The 15,688-nt window shown below is 38.7% G+C and overlaps 3 protein-coding genes across 11 annotated transcripts in view; 2 read left to right on the top strand and 1 right to left on the bottom strand.

The window, feature by feature from the left end:
• btbd8 (BTB domain containing 8) overlaps positions 1–1,076 on the top strand; it is a 37,949-nt gene extending 36,873 nt beyond the window's left edge. For all 7 annotated transcript variants that reach the window (XM_031318077.2, XM_031318073.2, XM_031318072.2 and 4 more), the window contains one exon: positions 184–1,076. In XM_031318077.2, the coding sequence (XP_031173937.1) occupies positions 184–683 (500 nt within the window). In that variant the 3' untranslated portion in view covers positions 684–1,076. The remainder of the gene's footprint in view (positions 1–183) is intronic.
• A 474-nt stretch (positions 1,077–1,550) lies between these two features.
• LOC116063481 (uncharacterized protein C1orf146 homolog) lies at positions 1,551–5,021 on the top strand. Of its 2 annotated transcripts, none has more exons than XM_036007578.1 (5): positions 1,551–1,816; positions 2,011–2,107; positions 2,378–2,549; positions 2,700–2,778; positions 3,664–5,021. In XM_036007578.1, exons 1-5 carry the CDS (start codon positions 1,739–1,741, stop codon positions 3,769–3,771), a joined length of 534 nt encoding a protein of 177 aa, XP_035863471.1. In that variant the 5' UTR covers positions 1,551–1,738; the 3' UTR covers positions 3,772–5,021. The 2 variants fall into 2 exon arrangements, with proteins under 2 accessions (XP_035863471.1, XP_031174335.1); XM_031318475.2 differs by having other exon boundaries at positions 1,557–1,804.
• LOC116063479 (glomulin-like) lies at positions 3,793–11,861 on the bottom strand. 2 transcript variants are annotated; one of them, XM_031318474.2, is made up of 18 exons: positions 11,650–11,861; positions 10,058–10,183; positions 8,951–9,061; positions 8,771–8,879; positions 7,791–8,040; positions 7,416–7,506; positions 7,142–7,308; positions 6,977–7,030; positions 6,857–6,887; positions 6,661–6,750; positions 6,271–6,312; positions 6,093–6,166; positions 5,473–5,557; positions 5,196–5,305; positions 4,616–4,679; positions 4,385–4,520; positions 4,183–4,277; positions 3,793–4,097 (listed from the first exon to the last, which is right to left on the bottom strand). In XM_031318474.2, exons 1-18 carry the CDS (start codon positions 11,689–11,691, stop codon positions 4,002–4,004), a joined length of 1,773 nt encoding a protein of 590 aa, XP_031174334.1. In that variant the 5' UTR covers positions 11,692–11,861; the 3' UTR covers positions 3,793–4,001. The 2 variants fall into 2 exon arrangements, with proteins under 2 accessions (XP_031174334.1, XP_035863470.1); XM_036007577.1 differs by lacking the exons at positions 10,058–10,183; positions 11,650–11,861 and having other exon boundaries at positions 8,771–8,898; positions 8,951–9,012.
• Positions 11,862–15,688: the final 3,827 nt, after the last annotated feature.

The following is a 15,688-nucleotide window of genomic DNA, read 5'->3' as shown; positions in this document are numbered from 1 at the left end:
AAATTGTGCTGTCCTCACCTAACTTCACTATGGAATATCTTTAAAGCACACAGTTGCATTAAGGGTAATCATTCAGTAATCAGTGTTTTATTGTAGTAGGCAATGACTAGTCTCTGAAATGGAAAAGGAACTGTGAAGGAGTGAATCAGTTTGTCATTTTGCAGTATTGTCAATTGTTTTTAGGGGACAATGGTTGTGACAGATTGGATCAAACCTGCAAACATGACCGCCGACCATCTAAAGCCCTCTCTCCCATTTACGAGATGGATGTTGGAGAAGCCTTTGAGCACTGCTCGGACAAGGACAGGAATGTTAAACTGAAGGCGGAGGAAGAAAATCAAAGAGGGGACGATGACAAAAGCAATGAGTTTGCAGAGCGGGATTGGAGCTTGCTTAGGCAGCTCCTCTCAGACCACGAGTCCAATCTGGGCGTCATAAACCCTGTGCCTGAGGAGCTCAACCTGGCCCAGTACCTTATCAAGCAAACACTGTCCCTGTCACGTGACTGCCTGGACTCGCAGGCCTTCCTGTCCCCAGAGAAGGAGACCTTTAAACGCTGGGCGGAGCTCATCTCGCCCATTGAGGACTCCTCCACCAGCATCACGGTCACAAGCTTCTCCCCAGAAGACGCTGCATCTCCACAGGGGGAGTGGACCATCGTGGAACTGGAAACACATCACTGACTGCACAGATTGACACCTTCTCTGTGAACTTTAAACGTCTTTACATCAACTTTGTCTTAATTTATTATAAGTTATAATCATATTATGTCTCTCTTTTTGACATGTCTTTTACTGGACTCTGCAGAACAGTTTATTTGCATTCCCCATTATGCCCTCAGTGGACTGTTTCTTGACACAAATGAGCTGTTATGCATGCTGATATTTTTGTATGTCTGACTGTTTAATTGATGTTGCTTTGAAGCTCTAGAAAGGAATATAGAGTAAGAAAAAAACATTTCTTTCTCATGGCAGTCTTGTAATAATATGGTTGACTGGAGTTTCTTAAAGAAAAATAATAGTGGCCTACATGGCTTGCATTTAGTGTCATATTGAAAATAAAGGTTTGTGTTTCTTTAAAAAATTAAAAGTGGTCCTCACTCAGCTCACTGTCAAGTCCTTCTTATATACAGTCTATGGTCAAGTCATAGAGAAATTTATTTTTCGGGGGGGGGGGGGGGTACACAGACATTTTGTATGCTGATTTAAGTTCAGTTTTTATTGTCATTTTGTCATTTTTACCTGGCTGCGCAGGTGCAATAACAACATTAACTAACATTTGCTCACTGCTTGCTGAGAGGTGTGGAGCTTTCATAAATGTCAGCCTATGTTTATCCTGCTTTGATTAGTTCAAATGTCTGTTATAAGTGGACGGATATTTCATCATACAAAAAACACTAACAGCTACTGTAAATTAGCAAAACTAGTAACACCTGTGTGTCCACAAAAAAAAAAAAATAATTATATTAATCGAACATGCTCGCCTGATTAAAAAATACAAGATGCAACACTGGTTTTATTGTTAGCCACGAAAAGGTTAGAAAAGCCATCAAGTGTTGCTTGACGATACCGCAGCGGCCTCTCGTGGGCTTTCTGTTAGCATGACAACGCTGACGTTGGTGCTGAGTTCAAGATACAGGGCGGCAGCCTCGTGTGAATGCACCGCGAGGACATTAACGTTAGTTTGAGGATGTCATCAGAACTGCACTATTAATTTGCCTTACGGCGAACAGTGGGTAATGGCAACAAACAAGGAAGCAATTCCTCAGTGGAAAACAACAATAATAGTCAGCACGTCACTCCAGGTAACGTTAACGGTAGGGGATAACAAACATTTTGGATTCAGATATCGATTAAATGAAGAACACGAATATGGGTTTGCTAGCTATCTAGCTAGCTTAACGCAATTTAGTCAAAAACAGTTGGTGACATATTATTGATTAAATCTTGGCTAGCGTTTACCCGAATTTACAAGCTAAGTTAATTTAATTGTCTTTATTTGTTTTACCAGAACCATGACACAATCAGGATGATTAGCGCGCAGCAGCACCACCGAATCAGATTTTCATACAGTGTTGAGTCCGGAGCCTTTATTTTTCCTCTGTCAGGTAAACCTGCTGCATTTTCTGCTGTTAGATAATCTCATTATCTCTAACACCGCATAGAGCCCTCTCGGAATACACTTGCCTTACATTTTTACACCAGTAGCCTACAATATTAACTTTGCACAAAAAACAGTAGTACACTACTTTGGCTGCTTTTGGATCCTTATCTCAGAACTTAAAAACACAGACCACAAATATTCTTTATAATCTGTAATGCATGACCAAAGTAACCAAAAAGTAACTTGTTTAAACAAATAATGCATTTTTTCCCAGGTACAGCGTTTCTTTTGGTTGACCCTCAAGACCTCCTGGAGCATTTTGAGGAATCTGAACTCATTAAGAGGATAAAGACATTTGTGCAAGTACACCGGAACAGCTTTCTACTTCTATATGCCCCCTTTAATGGGAAAAAGGAATTGGAAATCTTGTCGGTGATTCAACAGAGGTAGATACATGGCTATGTTAGTGGCTGTTTCAGTCACTTCCCCAAGTTGTTACCTGGAGGGACGTTACCCAACTTGGTTTGCTTAACTGACACTGGTTACAAAGGCATTGTGATTCTAAGATTTAGATTATTTGTCTTTTTCTTTTTCAGATTCTTTGGCAGCAATCTCAGGATCCTGCCTGTGCGAAACAATGCAGAGATTGTCAAAGGAATGTTGACAATTGCCAAGGTAAAGATAAAGGCAGTGCACACATGTTATTTGGTCATTCTAGATCAGGGGTCGGGAACCTATGGCTCGCGAGCCAGATGTGGCTCTTTTGATGATTGCATATGGCTCGCAGATAAAACAAAATATTCTCACTTGTTTTAATCCATCCATCGATTTTTCACTGCGCATGTCCTGTTCAGGGCTGCAGGAGCAATTGTCCATTATTTTAATTGGATGATACTGGCCTACGTTTGCCGTTGCTGGGTAAAACAGGTAAACGCCCCCTTTTGAATCAGTCTGAGACTGCGTCTGCTCGGTCATTAGCTCAAAGCTAACCCTTCGACGAAGAAGATGGCGAAAAGAAAAAAAGACACGAGTATCGTACATTTCAGGACGAATGGACCGAAGAATTCGCCTTTGTGGAGAGAGCGGGTTCTGCGGTGTGTCTAATTTGCAATGACAAAATTACATCGTTGAAACGGTCGAATGTAAAGCGGCACTTCGACACGCGCCACGCTACCTTTGCATCAAAATACCCTGCGGGAGACAGCAGAAAGAAAGCGTGCCAAGAGCTTCTGAGCAGGGTGCAAGCTAGCCAGCAGCAACTCCGCGTATGGACCCGGCAAGGTGACTATAATTCGGCTAGCTTTGCTGGTTCTTTAGCAATAGTGAGGAACGGAAAACCATTCACCATTCAAAAGAATAAATTCAGAGGCTTATTATACTGACATTTAGTTGAATTCACTTTTAAAATATATTATATGGCTCTCACTGAAATAAATTTCCAAATTTTTTGCTTTCATGGCTCTCTTAGTCAAAAAGGTTCCCGACCCCTGTTCTAGATAATAAATTAGATGTTGTTTCATTGTAATACTTTGAACTAAGCACAAGCTCATTTGTCTGCAGGCCACCAGTAAGCCCCATGTAGACAGTATCCGTGACCGGATGTCTCTGGCTCGAGCTCACATCATTGAAAGCAGTCCTGTGTGGGAGATGCTTAGAGACATTCCATAAAGCTCAGCATATAATCCAGCATTTTTTTCACACATTTCACACTTTTCACATGTTGTTTTATTTGATGCTATGATTTGAACAGTACAAGCTTTACATTTGTTTACAATAACTTTGGCATATAAAAGAAAATAATTGTAATCAATGCATGTTTCTGTATCGGCCAAACAGAGCAAATCAAGTAAAACTGTGTTTATAAAAATAACCCAGAAGTGACACTTGAGCCCCTCGATTTAGTTTGAGATCTTCAGCTTTTCCTCTGTGATCTCTTCGATACGGACTATAAGACTCTCCATCAGGTCAAATGTCACCAAAGCACTCTGCAACACCTGTGACGCAAGAGAATAGTCAGCTTGCTGCTCTTACATAGACCAAAATCAAAATGATAGTTAATAGGAAAGAAAGTTTCTGTACCTGGTGCTGGACCTGTGGGGACATATTGGACACTTTCTCATGTTGCACTGTAATGCTTTTGAGTAATCTGGTGGATCTGGCAGCATCTCTGGCTTCTGAGGAGGAAAATAAAGATAGTTCACAGTAACTGACTATTGTACCGCCGTTTGAACAAGGTTATTTCAATGGCCTTTTGTTACATAGAGTAGGAGCTAATGCCTACCTTTTGCTTTTAACTTTTGATCTTCCCTCAGTGCTTTCAGTTCAGCGGAATAATATCCTCTTGAAATGCTGATACACACACGGAGCATTTTTAGGTATTCGTCTTTGATCCTGCACATCTCTTCCCACACACCTGTCTGAAGGCAAGAGGAGTAAAGCATCATCATCATTTGTGCATTAACCAGGCTGGCTGGCAGAAGAGCACTGACAGAGTTGAATTAGACTGACTTACAGTTCTCCTTAGTTCTCTGTCTCTAATAAGGATGTAGCGTAGAAGATTTAGACTCTCCATTATCCTGGATCAACAAAGACAGGGCATTGCTTAATGGCTTAATCTGGAAAAAGTGTCCCAGTTCTCACAATTACAGACATTTTTTTCTTTGAATCTCTGTAGGATAGTGGAATTGTGAGAAGGCTGAGATTGTTTTGAAAAAGAAAACACAGGTCACAGACGTCTGTAACTTAATCAGATCTAAAGTTGATTGTGTCACATAGAATCAACATTTATTTAGCTTAATTTTTGTTTGGTTTTCCGTATATTTTACGTCGGCCAAAACATATCGTATATACATTGCTCAAGCTTGTATCTTTTGTATATATGTGGTTTATGACGACCAAATAAAGGCAAAAACTTCTGATTTTGGTGACTGTGCCATAGCCTGACTGACACTAAGGGAACACTGGGGAAATTTGTGGCATGCTTTGGCAAATACCTATGTTATCTGTAGTAATTGGAATATGCCAAGTGTAGACTCAGAAGAAAATAATTGAGCAGGCCTGTCTGTGTATGTTAACCCGTCCATGTTACTTACCTATCCATACTGTTCAGCAAATCTGTCTCAGCGCCTTGTGGCAAATACAACACCAGTCCCAACAACGAGAGAAAATCCTCCCCAAGGAACCACTCATTGGCATTACCCGGCTGGAGGAGAGTTAACATAGATTAAACGCCTTGAAATGAAATTATCAGCTCAAACACCACCTAAGCATTCAAGAATAAGGTCAAATACATAGGCAGGATCTTCTAAATTCTTCTAAAACATAGTAATGTGACGTTTGTAAGCCCAAGTCTATTATCTGTTATCTCACCTTCATAGAAAATTCAACTTGATTCCTGATGTTTTTTACTATGTAACTCTCTACTCCTGCATGGTTGCTGGTTTTCAACATGCACCTGCAACAGAAAATATGACTTTTGTTGATAGGCTTTATGTCAGTATAAGATGTAGCTGCAGAGATACTAAAAGAATATTTAAAAAAAGAAAATTGGAAAAGACATTGAATATATAGTTAAATTGGTCAAATGGAGTTGTATAAACATATGCAACACTGGAGCACATTAACTGTAAAATATCGGGAAAAGTAGGGACATGTATGGATTGGAGCACAAATGGGTGGAAAAGGACAGCTGTAGTTTAAACTAGGAATGATGTATTCAAAATACAATATCAAAAATGTGAGTATTTAGTATGAATTAGGTAAACATCAATATATGGTAGGTGCTAAATATCTTTGACAGTGGAATAAAATCGTGTGAAAATAAAGCAAATATACAGTAAAGCATGTGCAAAACGTGCATTGTGTTCACATGGTCTCGTCCAGAGATCATGCAGCCTAACAAGTTTATAAAAACGTACAGTATGTATTTGTGCTGTTGACACACACGAGCATTTGGTTTGGTATTTTCTTACTTCTCTGATGATTCTCACCTGAAGAACTTGTGCTTTGCTTCAGTATCTAATTTATTGATGAACAGCTGTAAAACCTGTAGTCCTGATTCTCTCTGGGAAAGCAGAGTCAAAAAAAGACAATTCAACAAATTGATGAGTTTCATAGAAGCACAGATGTAGAATACATTCCTCTCATCAAGCATAATTGTATACTCACCAAATGCTGTATTGGGCAGTCGGTAAGAAGGTGCCTCAGGTTCTGTGAATTTCAGCGCATCACAAGTCACGAAGATCATTCATTTGAATGAACTATATCTACAGATCAGCATGCGATGGTCTACAGTGCTCACTAATATTTGGTTAGAATAATCAGTCTTAATATTACCAGTAGAGTTTTGTTGCTTTACATTTTATTTAAAATATATGTTTTAAATGTTTCAGCCAATTTTTTTTAAATACGGTCAACCAGTTAAAACCAGAAATCTCATTCCCCCTTAAAAAGCAATTGCTCAGTGATTCAGTTGTACTGATAAATACCTTACCAGACCCTTGCAGATAAATTCCTCGTTTTGTGTGAAAACTGAGGCTGGTGGCATGCTTGTATTACCTGTGCTACACTATAGAAGCTCTTCAGTTCCAGTAGACTCACTGGAAGGCTGTTGTCCTGCACACTCTCCAAGCTTTTTGCATACAGTGCCTGAGTGAAAATAGACAATTATGACAAAGAAAAATGAACTCAGTTTTCCGCTTTCATGTCTGATCACATCTCTAAGATGTTTTCTACATGTTGGATGGGGCCTTACCAGTCCTTTGAGCAAGTATGATTCCTTTTTGCTGTCAAAGAAACATTACAGATTACACTAAGAACTCAAATCATTTTAAAAGGAGAACTATATTCTGTTCATATTGTATCGACAGCATACCTAGTGAGTAGTTGATTGATGTATTCCATGTTGCACTGAAGAACAAATACAGGACTGCAACAGCAGGAAACGGTAAATGTAATGTAATGTAAAAATTGTTTGTCTTATGACAGTACAAATGAACACTATTATGGTGAATGTGCATTATCATTTTCAGTATTTCACCTGAATACTGCGGGAAAGCTGTTGATGGTGATGAGCTGGACAAACAGTAGATAAGCCAGACAAGCTCTTGACTCCTTGGACTGACTGTTGTCTGTCTGGGTGCTTTTCTTCAGAGTGCTGAAGAACAGGAGCTCTGACAGAGACTCTTGGAGTGCAGGTAGTGTGACCTGTAGTGATGCAAAGTGAATTTGCCTGTTGTAATGAACAAAATCATATTGAAACACCATCCATTTGACTGCTTTCCCATTGATAGAAAAGAAAGAAAAACCCTTACCATTATCTCTGTTGCAAAGAGCCACAGTGAAGATTTTCTATCCCGGTTCAGTTCAGCCTCGAGCAAGGGCTCCCTCAAACTCCTCATGCAGCTGCACATATGTATAGCCTTACACATAAGCCTTTTACAATTGTTTTGTTATTATTGCCACAATTCTTATTTTAACCTCATACTAAAATGAAAAGTGATGTTCAGTTTTTTTTTAGCTTTCATCAAGAAGAAAAAAACTGCACTAAAACGTAGGTAAAAATGAACAAAGATTGACACATATGTAAATAATAAAGATAAAAGAACAAAGAAAAACTACAAGCAATTGAAAAATCTAAAATAATAATTTACTCGGCCTGAGCCAGCCAAACACAGAAAAAAACCTACAACTTGAGAAGCTCAGTCCTTAGCTCCTCATCCTCAGACGTGGTATTGCAGTTTTCATTTTTCCTCTTCACCTCCTCTATGAATGGCTTTGTAGACACAGCCAAGGCTTTGTAGCAGCGACACAGACCATACTCATCAGCCTCCTCTTGCTGCTGGGTATAAGGCACAGGCAGCCTGGACAACTGCTTTTGCAGGGCGGTCAGAGCCAAGCCCACACAGGCTGCCTTGTTGTCATGCAGCTGAAGCAGCACTTTTCAAGAAACAAGGTTGATGTTAGCATAAATGTACAGCAGGGGGAGCCAAACCCCCTTTAATTAAACCACCAATGAATATATCTAGATGTAGGAAAACCCACACTAAGTTACCAGTTTATTGGCTACAATGTCAAAAATAATGCAGTCTAATACAACAGTCCAGCAATAGATCATGCCTTCCTGAAGGTTATAATGTTCATATTTTTGTGGAAAGTTGTTGATTCAACTTTATGGTCATAAAGCATTAAACTAACAAGTGTTATTATTTCTTCCACCCCATTTATATCAAAGAAACAGCTCTCCTCTATCTAATAAACTAGCAACTGAGTATGACAACTAGCACATATTTTATTTATATTACAAGTAAAATCAAGGAATAAAGAATTTTTGTAAAGGGAATATTAGCAGTAAGTTTTAAAGCACTTGCATTATGCATTATACAAGTTGCTATAAGCCTGCATACAATGCAGTATGTCTCTGTCTTTAGGAATTACAAGTGTGATACTTTTTGCATGAATGTCATTTACACATCACAGAGATAAGTTAAGCTACGTATTATGATTATTGGCATAATGCCTAATATCGTGAAGCATTAGGCTTATCAACTCCTTTCATACATTATGCAAGAGTTACAGGTGTCAGAGAAAGTGTTACTGTGGTGCTTTATTCCTATGCGGGTTGAGGATGTGTAAGTAGGTAATAGCATTGCATCAAGAGTTGTGTTACCTGTTTGAAGATGTGGAAGAAGGGTTAAGATGGTCTCAGAAATGGCCCCTGGATCTATGTCTTCAATCAGTTCAAGCAAGCTGTGCATGAGTTTATTCGGGCTGCAAGTCTAAATAACAGAACAGACATTAAACATAATGAATAAGAAGCATGTCTCATAGATGAATTGTTTGTACCTACCCTGGTCAGATGTGTGATGGCAGCCTGGCAGTGATCAAGACTCTTCTCTTTTTGAACTACTTCATTTACAAGAGGTGCCATTAGAACATAACCCATAGACTTCACAATCCCCTAGGTGCAAGAGAAAATTCATCATCATAAGAAAATCATTGCAGTATACTTTTTAGCTATGTGTGTAATTTTGGGTTACACTTTAATTTCCCAATAATTTCCAAAAAATTGCCTGGAAAGAATTGTGTAATTTGGTACAAACCAAAGTGAATATTTATTCATCACACATTTATTATCGGAAACTTAATATTCATATTTATTTAATTTTATACTTGTAGACAATTTTTTACATTTTTGCATGTTTAGCTGAACTGGTACAGAACTTGCACTGACTGAAATATCAGGTTACACAAGCAATTTATTACAATGTAATACTTGAAATACTGAAGTACTGAACACTGTCTATTTTTGTCTCTACATTTTAAGAGGCTCCAATGCCACACTGAAAAGAACTATACCATAGAATACTGTACATATTACATCATGGACATGTAGTGTTTATTGGTAGATGCTCTGGCTTTAAAAAAAAAAAAAAAGTATCTCCCTCCATGACCAAGTCTTATTCTCGATGACCACGTTCAATTCCAGGGATTTCTCATTCGATAATCAATTATTTGAACCCCCTGAGATTGTTTTGGCCTCAGAAAGAGGAAGGAGTAAGAAATGACACATGCTTCTAAATGTACGCTAGGGCACTTAGAGGATGGCAGTATTGAAGAGGGTTATCATTGGAGCGAGAAATCTAACTGAATATCTGCTTGTTTACTCCCAGCACCTCCAGGTCAAGAGGCCAGCAGGCACAGAGTAGTGGCTGCCTGCATGTCGATGTTTAGCATGGTTTGGTAGCAGGGAAGTGGCTGCTGCTGTTCGCTTCAGTAGCTACTGTATGTGCCTGCTCAGGAGGCTGCTGTGTGACTGCGTATGTTAGTGCTGTAGACAGATTAACACTGAGTGTCTTTGTCACTTCATAGGTGTAGGGTGTGACTACTATTAGTCAGGATACAGGATAGAGCAGATCTGTCTCTGTCAGTTTTGTTGGTGGCGGAGGAGAAGTACCTGGTTTTTCTCATCCTGAAGAAATTTCAGTAGTTGTGCACTGTCACCCTCGGTGAGACAGGCAGATCCAAAATCCTTAAACTGCTGGTAGTCCTCTGGCTTCAAATCTTCTTCTGGAGTATTTAGCTAAATACAAGATAGAGGCAGAACACCTGTTAGTGATCACCATATGTCAGCAGATTTTTATTCTCAGCATAAACCATGAGAAACAAATATTCATTCATTCATTCATTCATTCAAGCCTTTATTTAAGATTTAATTGAGGGAGACCCTCAGTTTAAAATGCTGAGCATGAACAAAGACATCAAACAAACAATAAGAAAACCAGTTAAAATAGAAATACAATCATACACAACAAACATCAGTTAAAACGGTTACCCTTACAAGCTATAGTGGAAGTTATTAAGTAAAAGTAAAAGGTCCAAGTAAAATGTCAAAGCCATGTGAAAATAATTAGTTTTAGATCATGTTGCAAGAGTTTCCATGAGCTAGCTGCAGTCTTTCCAAGTTCAGTCCTGGCACGAGGTCCTTGAGTACTTGGGCTGGCAGTAGCTCAGTGTGTAGGGAATTGGGTTGGGAAATGGAATGATTCTGGTTCAAGTCCCGGTACAGACCGAAGTACGGAGTGTTGGCTGGTAGCTGGAGCAGTACCAGTTCACATCTTGGCCACTGCCAAGGTACTCTTGAGCAAGGCACTGAATCCTCCCAACTGCTCAGGGTGCCTGTCCAGCAGTCACAGCCCCCTTATTCTTACATCTCTCCATTTGTGCATGTAAGGGACCTGAGCATGTTTGTGCATTATAGGCCTCCTCTGTAAAGAATGTGGTGTGTCTCTAAGAGCAGTTGTCATGGTCCTGCCATGTCTCTCTTTGTTCACTATCATATTCAGAAAAAGAAATCCTCCTGCACCAATACTGGGGGTCTATCCCGATGCAAACATGTACATTATTTTGTTTTCAATATCAAACAAAATATTAATTTACTAAACAACGGAGTGACTTTTTTTTCATCAATAAAGTATACAGTATTATTATTTTTATTATTAAGAACCAGCCAGTCACTGAAACGAGACCATGGTTCCAGTGCAATATAGGCTACATGTAATGAAGGTACTTCTTTTTAAACAGATACCAGTGATTTTTACATCTTTCAGTCAGAGAAGACCAACCAACCTTATCATAGAGGAAACAGTGGTGAGTACTGTATTATCACTGGTAATAAACCTCAGGGCTGACTGAGTGGTAAACACAATCTAAGGGCCTAAGTGTGAAGGCAGCAGCGTGACTGTAAATATATTATATAGTATATATTATTATTTAATAATTTGAATTTAATTCCTGACATTTTATCACGTTAGGATGGCATGAGTTACAGTGCAGACCAAGCAACCACTATGCCCGTTCTTGTTCACTCTGACGCCAGCGACTCATTTATCAAAGTGCGTGTGTTATTTGATGGATTTCTTAAAAGTGCACACTTCAAAAGTTCCCCTCACTTGAAGATCACACCCCACGACATAATTATGATAGATGATAATGAGTATGATTGCCTCAGCTAAATTGTATTACAGTGATAGAATATTGTTGACTTACCCATCTCTGGATTATGTCATTCACCTGATCTTCATTCATCATCAGTGTCTCCTCAGCCCTCACAGTCAATCCTATTATCAATATGTCTGTCAGTGCTCCACAATAGACACTGCGGCAGCTATAAGAAGCAGTAACAAAATGACCAAATGTGTAGCTCGCAGTGTCTCGAGGGAATTGAGAGAGATTCAGTCTGTCACAAACCCCAACATAAACCTCTTATCTCCCCTTTGTGCTTGACGTGTAATAGGATTAAACCAGAGCACTCCTGTGTGGTCACAGAAAACATGGAACTGTCTGGAAGGATCCAGACGAAAACTACTTTCAGTTCTGTAAAATAAAATGAAAATTGCAGAGAGGTGGTCACGCTTTGGATCGACCACAAATATATTACACCAGGGAGCCTTCTGAATAGTTTTTGAATCTAGTGAAAGTCTACTGAATGTATTTGTGCTTATCATGCATGCTCTGCTACCCACTTACACATGCACTTACTGAAATATTTGCCTAATTTCCTGCACTGTAGGAGGGGATATGCCCCTAAACATTCTATGTGATCAAAATAGCAATTCATGTGCATTTGATATTACTGTAACATTTGGGAAAATGGTGAACATTTTTTTTTTTTTATGTATGTTCCAAAAGTATACACTATTCATCATATAAAAGTGGATATTGTTAAGTGTTTCATACAATCAAACTGTCATTATTAAGGTTGGTTTGGTCAGCAATTGTACTACTACTATACTGATACTACTACTTAAGAGTGAAGCTGAATGTTTTAACCATATATCCACTAACGTTACTTTTAGCTAACTATTTCAACGATTTATCCAGCACTTATACATAATTATTTAAACTGTTTAACCATTACTTTTAGCTATTTATCTACCATTTATTCATTAATTTAGCTACCTGTTTAAACTTCTGTGCCTGCTTGCTAACTACATAACGGCAACATGTAGTGTTCAGGTGTTCTAGTTGACTTAATGTTAATATGTGGATATATTCTTTTCATCGAATCATAATTTCAAAATTTTCAAATTACAATAGTTGGCTACAATTTTTCCATGTACCCCCTGGCAACTGCAGAAGTACCCCCTGGGGTACACATACCCCTGGTTGGGAATCACTGCTGTAAACTATTGCTGTAAAATGCAGCTGTCTTATCTTACAATGAGCTTATCTTATTTCCTTAAAGGAAAATAAGATTTTTTTTTTATGTTGTAGCACAAATGACTGCTAACTATTCTTAAAAGCATGCTGTGTTATAGATTGTTGAATTGTGTTTCCCCCCACCTTTCCAGCAGCTATTGGTTTCCAATTTAATTTTACTGGAGTATTTAAATCTAATTGTATGGACTTTAATGTTTTTTTGTCTTTGGGACTTCATCACGCAAACATCAACACAGGTTGCTGCACAGATAATAGACTGGCATCGTAGTGTAAATCACAACGGTATGATTTGGGAAAAGGTCAACAAAGATGCGATGTATGATTTGTAGTTATTGCAGTAAAACGACTGCTAGGTTCCTCTGAATTTGATTTGATATCAGATGAAACATTTGGCACTGGTCTGCGTCTCATTGTGATTTGACAGTATATTAGAGAAATAAATCCACCTGTGACGCATGTTGACTATACCTCCTAATTAAATGGAAGAGTCTGTTGTAGGAGAAGCACAAGGATCAGGAATCCCTTTCCATGATTGCTTAATATTGCTCCTCTGTGTAAACACAAAGGATTCAAAGGCTTGGCTCATCTCCCCTCAGCGTTTGCACATGTGTGTGTAATATAATAGAAGTACAATCACTGACTTCCTGCTCCAGCCAGACAGCTTAAGTAAAGGAGCAGCTCAAGTCCTGATTTACAATGAATAGGGACAGAAGCGTGTTTGAACGGTCGGATTTAGCCAACATCTGCTGCTCAGGTTTGCTCTCTGTATTGCTGTGTGATGAAAGCCTTAGACAAAAGCCACAAAGCAAACACAGTACACACTGCTGCTCACTCCGTGTTTGTCCCTGATTTTGTCATTCTTAATTGCTGGCTGATGAGGTATTGTTTTGACAGTGGATCCTGGGTGCAGGAAGTATCAGATCAGTATGTGTTCATGATATTATGTAGCCTACGTCGTCTTTTGATTGCTGAAATAGCCTACAGCAGATCATCACGGATCAATTCAAATGAATGATTTTGTAATTGTTTTAATGAAAGTCATACAATATGGCTCATTGAACTTGCTGAACATACTCTGTCTACTGAGAAAGACTTTTGACAGCTCCAGCTTTTCAAATGCTTAAATTAATTTTGATTTTCGATTATTATTTTTTTTACTTTGAAAGCAACCATGTGTCAAGAGGACGGTCAGTTTTGATTTTCATCTAAATTACTGTTGCCCCCTAAAATTAATCAATTTCATTGGAATGGAATTCCTGCTGTTTTTATCGCCATGGGAACAAAATACTGGGGAAAAAATCCTGGTTCAGCTTTACATGAAAAATAACTGCTTAGTAAAGGTATTGGCTCCTTGTTTTTCTGAATATTATTTTTCAGTACAAAGAAATCCAAATGCCCAGATGAGTGAGTAAAAGCAGTGATCACTTTCCAACTCAGGAGGGCACTGTTTGTCTGGATGACCATATCTGTGAATCTGTGGATTCAACACCTTATGGATACATAGACAGTAGTGAAAGAAGTGTTCAGATTTTATACTTAAGTAAAAGTAGACATATCACAATGCAAACATACTCCATTAAAGGTCCTGCATTCAAAATATACAAAATAATATATTAAATGCACAGAAGAAATATCAGCAAAATGTAATTAAAGCCCCTGAAAACATTGTTATTGATGACTAAATAGTTTGACCAAACCACCCACCAACTGTCATCAGATTCCTATTCAGTTGTTGCGAAATTCTGATTGGCACACGGACGTTTGTTGTATACAAACTGTTGGCTTGGCTAAAAAATCTTTTAGATTTGGTTTGATAATTAAATGACGTACAGCAGTGGCTAATGGCGTACAGTGAGGGGCTATTAATGTATATTGCTACCTGTATCGTTGTGTCAGGAGCTAAAATGTTCCAGTGTGAAATCTGACCCACAGTATGCTGCTTTACACCTGCAATTTAACTTAGAGTAGCAAGTACATTTATTTAGAAGCCCTGACTAAAGTATCCATTTCCATGAATGAATATCCTGAGCAATCTTCAGGTCAGGTGAAGATACTGCATGGCAGTCTGTGTGCTGTCTAGGCATGTGGGGAGCGGTCGGCAGTGTTCAGAGGCATACATGTATCTCAGGTCACTGATATCACATTTCCATTTATATTTAATTTGCTGAACTACAACAACACAGTAACAAGGTGTATAGAAGATGGCCTTGTATAAATGTAGTCTCAGCTCTAGTAGTTGAGCTTAGGATCATAGTTTAAGTTTTATTCATTTTTAAATGTACTCTCTGATGAAAGTTAAAGTTACAGTATGTGTTTTTGTGAATTTAGCTTCAGGTTTATTACATGTTGATATGTCCTGATAGAACACAACGTACAGTGGCATTAGTTTGTTCTTTTATTGAATGGAAAAAACAGGAATGAATAAGATTGACTGTATCATTTCAGTCTTACAGCAGATAGCACAGTATTTATTTATGGAGCAGTCTAGTATACAAACAAGCAGCAATCCTAGGAGAGCGAGATAAAGCCTCTCCATTTTCCCTTTCCATCCCATATTTCCATGGTGACCTCTTAGAAAGCAAGAGGTTCTAAGTGAACTATTTATCCAGCCGGCTTCCCCCGGAGGCCTCCGCAGACTGCTCCAAGCTCTCCTGTCTGCCCAAAACCTCCCCAGGCCCCGCTGTGCTTGTCAAGAAAAACTGCCATGTTTAGGGCCTCTCCCACGGGTCCTGCTTCAGCTTCACTGCTGCTTTCTGAGCCGGGCAGATGAATTTGATTTTTAAGATATTTTTTGTATAGTCCAGATTTGCTATGTGATTGCTCCTTTACTATTTGATCTAAAGGATATCAAATGCATAAAAATGTT

Source organism: Sander lucioperca, chromosome 11 (genome assembly GCF_008315115.2).
Source record: "Sander lucioperca isolate FBNREF2018 chromosome 11, SLUC_FBN_1.2, whole genome shotgun sequence".
Lineage (NCBI taxonomy): Eukaryota > Metazoa > Chordata > Actinopteri > Perciformes > Percidae > Sander > Sander lucioperca.
The sequence above is the reverse complement of the archived record's forward strand: the minus strand, read 5'-3'. Positions and strand labels throughout refer to the sequence as shown.